The 6,140-nt window shown below is 35.7% G+C and overlaps 1 protein-coding gene across 1 annotated transcript; it reads right to left on the minus strand.

The window, feature by feature from the left end:
* Nucleotides 1-3,885: 3,885 nt before the first annotated feature.
* LOC123408244 lies at nt 3,886-4,785 on the minus strand. The gene is made up of 5 exons (XM_045101396.1): nt 4,693-4,785; nt 4,558-4,626; nt 4,344-4,469; nt 4,147-4,215; nt 3,886-4,065 (listed from the first exon to the last, which is right to left on the minus strand). Exons 1-5 carry the CDS (start codon nt 4,783-4,785, stop codon nt 3,886-3,888), a joined length of 537 nt encoding a protein of 178 aa, XP_044957331.1.
* Nucleotides 4,786-6,140: the final 1,355 nt, after the last annotated feature.

Genomic DNA, 6,140 nt, shown 5'->3' on the forward strand with positions numbered 1-6,140 from the left:
TGGCATAAGAACCTTGGTTAGCTCATGAATATTATATACTTAGCTTGTTTTCCTCTAAAATGAGATAATTAGCCCATTTAGCTCCAAAAAGACATAATTAGGTAATTTAGCTCCAAGAAGAGGAGAAGAGGAGAAGAGGAGAAGAAATAGGAAAAATGAAAAGAAAGAAGAAGAAGAAGAAGAGAAGAAGGAGAAGGAGGAGGGGGAGGAGGAGGAGGAGAAGGAGGAGAAGGCCAAGAACCTTCTAGTCCTTCTCCTCCTCCTCCTTCTCCTCCTTCTTCTTGATTTATTCATCTTCTCCTCCTCCTCCTCTTTCTTCTCCTCTTTCATATTATCCTTGCTTTAATTTCCCAAAAAAGACATAATTAGCCCATTTAGCTCCAAAATGCCATAATGACCTCAAAATGGCATAAGAACCTTGGTTAGCTCATGAATTTTATATACTTAGCTTGTTTTCCTCTAAAATGAGATAATTAGCCCATTTAGCTCCAAAAAGACATAATTAGGTAATTTAGCTCCAAGAAGAGGAGAAGAAATAGGAAAAATGAAAATAAAGAAGAAGAAGAAGAAGAGAAGAAGGAGAAGGAGGAGAAGGAGGAGGAGGAGAAGGAGAAGGAGGAGAAGGCCAAGGACCTTCTAGTCCTTCTCCTCCTCCTCCTTCTCCTCCTTCTTGATTTCTTCTTCTTCTCCTCCTCCTCCTATTTATTCTCCTCTTTCATATTATCCTTGCTTTAATTTCCCCAACAATGACATAATTAGCCCATTTAGCTCCAAAGTGTCATAATAAACTCAAAATGGCGTAAGAACCTTGGTTAGCTCATGAATATTATATACTTAGCTTGTTTTCCTCTAACATGGGATAATTAGCCCATTTAGCTCCAAAAAGACATAATTAGGTAATTTAGCTCCAACAAGAAGAGAAGAGGAGAAGAAATAGGCAAAATGAAAATAAAGAAGAAGAAGAAGAAGAGAAGAAGGAGAAGGAGGAGGAGGAGGAGAAGGAGAAGGCCAAGGACCTTCTAGTCCTTCGCCTCCTCCTCCTTCTCCTCCTTCTTCTTGATTTCTTATTCTTCTCCTCCTCCTCCTCTTTCTTCTCCTCTTTCATATTATCCTTGCTTTAATTTCCCAACAATGACATAATTAGCCCATTTAGCTCCAAAATACCATAATAAGCTCAAAATGGCATTAGAACCTTGGTTAGCTCATGAATATTATATACTTAGCTTGTTTTCCTCTAAAATGGGATAATTAACCCATTTAGCTCCAAAAAGACATAATTAGGTAATTTAGCTCCAACAAGAGGAGAAGAGGAGAAGAAATAGGCAAAATGAAAAGAAAGAAGAAGAAGAAGAAGAAGAAGAAGAAGAAGAAGAAGAAGAGAAGGAGGAGGAGGAGGAGAAGGAGAAGGCCAAGGACCTTCTAGTCCTTCTCCTCCTCCTCCTTCTCCTCCTTCTTCTTGATTTATTCTTCTTATCCTCCTCCTCCTCTTTCTTCTCCTATTTCATATTATCCTTGCTTTAATTTCCCCAACAATGACATAATTAGCCCATTTAGCTCCAAAATACCATAATAAGCTCAAAATGGCATAAGAACCTTGGTTAGCTCATGAATATTATATACTTAGCTTGTTTTCCTCTAAAATGGGATAATTAGCCCATTTAGCTCCAAAAAGACATAATTAGGTAATTTAGCTCCAACAAGAGGAGAAGAGGAGAAGAAATAGGCAAAATGAAAAGAAAGAAGAAGAAGAAGAAGAAGAAGAAGAAGAAGAAGAGAAGCAGGAGAAGGAGGAGGAGGAGGAGGAGAAGGAGAAGGCCAAGGACCTTCTAGTCCTTCTCCTCCTCCTCCTTCTCCTCCTTCTTCTTGATTTCTTCTTATTCTCCTCCTCCTCCTCTTTCTTCTCCTCTTCCATATTATCCTTGCTTTAATTTCCCCAACAATGACATAATTAGCCCATTTAGCTCCAAAATACCATAATAAGCTCAAAATGGCATAAGAACCTTGGTTAGCTCATGAATATTATATACTTAGCTTGTTTTCCTCTAAAATGGGATAATTAACCCATTTAGCTCCAAAAAGACATAATTAGGTAATTTAGCTCCAACAAGAGGAGAAGAGGAGAAGAAATAGTCAAAATGAAAAGAAAGAAGAAGAAGAAGAAGAAGAAGAGAAGAAGGAGAAGGAGGAGGAGGAGGAGAAGGCCAAGGACCTTCTAGTCCTTCTCCTCCTTCTCCTCCTTCTTCTTGATTTCTTCTTATTCTCCTCCTCCTCCTCTTTCTTCTCCTCTTTCATATTATCCTTGCTTTAATTAACCCATTTAGCTCCAAAATGCCATAATAAGCTAAAAATGGCATAAGAACCTTGGTTAGCTCATGAATATTATATTCTTAGTTTGTTTTCCGCTAAAAATGACATAATTAGCTGAAAAACATCATATTTTGTTCTTCTTCTGACTTTTTTATTCACATTTTTGCAGATTGGATATACTACATGCATGGAAGCTGACATTCATGGAGTTGAACCACTACAACAAGACCCTCGATATAGCAACGCTTTTTTCCGTATCTAAAAGCTCATATATGCGTTGCAAGTGTCTTTACCAACGATTTGAGATGCGTTGCCTTATCCAGTGTTGCTAGCGTATAATACAACGCTTATATCGCCGTTGGTAAATGGAACTGTTGCAAGACTACAACGGATAAAGCGAATTTCTACAACAGTTCTATACGTTGCTGATTAATGTACAAGAATCAAATTCTCATTACTTGGCAATGGAGAATTTCCAACGCTTAAGTGTTGGCATAGGTAAGCATTATTATTATTATTATTATTATTATTATTATTATTATTATTTATTATTATTATTTATTTATTATATAGGTGTATTTATGTAAAATGCTTAGTGTAATAACGTATTTCAAGTGAAGCAAAAACAAGATAATATATTGATAAGAGGAAAAAATCATATATGAGATAAAATTGTTGGATTACAATGATATTACAAGAGGAACATCATCAGATGTGATGCATAATCTAACTATTTTCTTCAAATTAAACTTAAACTGAAAGCATCCATTAACACCCCTATAACTTCACTAAAATTTAATTGAGGAACAACATCCAACAGGAATGTCATCCACACAACACAACTAAATCTGAAAGAATCTATCATCGTCCGCATCATGAAACAGAACATCAACATCATCAATGCAGTACACTTGCCACGCATCCATATAGTCATCCATTTATCTTTTTAATCTACAAACAAAAAAATGAACTGTTAATACATAATGCATTGACATGATGCAAGTAGTAATAGAGGCCAGATATTAGTCACGTACAAAGGTTGAGGGCCATGCAATCTTTGTTTTTTCTGCATTACCGAGAGTATTGCAGTCTTTGCGACTCCGCACCAAATTTTCAGTTTTCACAAGTGCCATATCAACATGCACCACCCAATATTCATTTCCAATTTCAGTACCATCAAGTTTAAATTTAGGATCACAACTTATAATTGTAGCAAGAGCTATGTCCCTATTATGTTTTATCAGGCTCTTCAAGAATACTTTAGTTCCTACCTGCTCGCGAAAATCAAAGTAACCATATAAAAAAACAGAAACAAAACATAGAAACATATGAAGTGAATGAGCACTCTTACAGGTAATTCACTGGCACCCAACCAGCTCAATGAACCACTCTCAGCACTCTTACTACTTACAGTAGCACCTTTTGTTGTTTTTTTGGTCTGGACAAGAGTTTGATAGCAAATAAACAATTTAGCACTATAATTTAAACATAAATGTGTATGCGATTATGAAAAGATACCACTTTGTTTGCAACAAACGTTTTTTCTCCCTGCTGTGTACGAACATTCTGAAGCAAAGTTTATTTGTTCTGAACAACATTCTGATAGCAAGACAACCAGTAGATACATAAACAATGGAGCAATATATTTTGAACATATTGTGTATGGTAACAGAAACATACCTTATGTGCAGCAGAATTTGTTTCCCCTTGCTGAGCAGTGTAACTATGATCAAAAGCTTCTTGGTTTCGCACAACATTCTGAGATAGCAACAAGTAAACACATAAACATGGTTGCATTGTAGTTTGATCATGATTTTCTATATGGGACTATAATGATACCTTGTGTCCAGCAAAACATTTTTCTAGTTGTCGTGCACTGCCACCATTATGAACCATAGTTTCTTTGTTCTAGGATAAAATGATATACATCAAGTTTTAGTTATTGTATATCAAATTTGCAAAATGTGCAAGCACGACAATTTAAAACTCAGCAAAGACAGGTTCTAAAGATTATTTAAGACTTTAAGTAGACAAACCTTATCTGAAACAGAATTCTTGTTTGATACTTGTAAATCTGAATCGTTTGACATACTTGGCTTGTTGTGTAAATTAGATGGTTTTTTAACAAGTTGGGGTCCATCAACCGGAGGAGCAAGCACTCTCTACAGATAGCATAACATAAATAATTGTGAAATAATTTCTAGAGTGAAATATGAGGAGTTTTATTGTGTACTTTGACAAGGTACAAACTTTTCTGTTTGAGTTGTGTCCATTGACCGAAGGTTCGATCCCAATTGTAGCCATTGGATCTGAAATTTCCTATCATTGGAATACATAAAGGTTAGTCCACAAAATGAAGGATGATTACAGTTGTTAGAAATTTACCTGATATGGTCGTCTTTCCATTCTTCTCATCTTCTCCTCGAGTTCCATAATTTTAGCATCTTGATTTTTATTTACTTTTTGTAATTTTTCCATTTCAACTCTAAAAGCTAGCATATCTTCATTTGGTGTATCTTCCACCGAAGTAAAATGCGTATTCTGGAATAGACATGAAGTAGAAACATCAAAAAGTTTTTTGGGGTTTGGAACTAGTCCCAAACCATGTACATGGCCAGGCTTGTCATCCCCTAATACTTTGTTCAACGCATCTCCTTTCCATGCAGTCTTTCCATCGCTGTTATTTGCTAATTCAGGGTTCTTATCCATAATATCCTTTAACTCCTCCTAAATAAATAAAAACAGTGTAAATAATAAGAATATACAAAATATCAAATTCAAATACGAGTGATGAGACTTGTAAATGTACCACATGAGCATTAATGATTTTGTTCTTGCAAGTTTTCGGCTTGTGCGTATGGATGAACAGATGAGCCCTATGAGGGTACTTCTTTTCAGGATCTGCATTTTTCTGTTGATACATAATGTAAACATGAATTACATTAGAAAACATGAATGGAAAAGGGGTGCTTGAAGTTAGTATATTTTACCATTTCTTCCCTCTGACGAGGGAAACTTTTTGTCCCACTAGTATGTGTAGACTTCCTCATTGAACAATTGTTTCTATTTATAGCACTAAGCCCCTACCAAAGAATGAATCAAAGTAAGTATGTGCATATCTTTTATGGCATCTACACAAGAATGTATAAAGTCCATCAAGGAAAGTTGAAAATGGAATTCTTTTAAGTACCTTCGCTTTCTCGGTTGTCCAATGATTAACTAGAGATCTCCACTGGTCCGGAGTCACCGATTTCGGTTTATTGTTGTAATTGGCTTCGGTGCTCTTTTTCTCATCAAAATACATTGCTTCCAGATCGGACTTATGTTGCCTCCATCTGTCTCCAATTGTCTTCAATATATATTTTTCCATGCGAGGAAGGTAAAGGAACCGCATCTGCACAAAAGTTACAAAATAAATAGAGTGAATGCAATATAAGGCAACATAGAAGAAGCTAGTAAAAGATATTTAATGGACTAAATTTTACCTTCACTTGATCTAGTATAGCCTTTACATTTGTTTTAGTTTTGAGCAATCTCCAATCCTTGTAGCTCAAACAGCACAATGATCCATTCCTTGCAACTGAGCCAAGAAAGTCCCCAAGGTGTTTAGCCTCTTTTCCAATTGGGTGATCTATGTCATTGCAGCGAACCATTATCCTTTTTCCTTTTGGAAGGTTCCAAATATATTTTAGCTTCCTCTTCTTACGCTCTTTTGTTTCTGCATTTTCAGCTGAATATATAGAACCATGAGTTATATGTTACGATGATGAATCTATCTATCTATTATATACTTAAAACAATAGAAAAGGAACGGCAAAGATTTACTGTTCAAA

Source organism: Hordeum vulgare, chromosome 7H (genome assembly GCF_904849725.1).
Source record: "Hordeum vulgare subsp. vulgare chromosome 7H, MorexV3_pseudomolecules_assembly, whole genome shotgun sequence".
NCBI lineage: Eukaryota > Viridiplantae > Streptophyta > Magnoliopsida > Poales > Poaceae > Hordeum > Hordeum vulgare.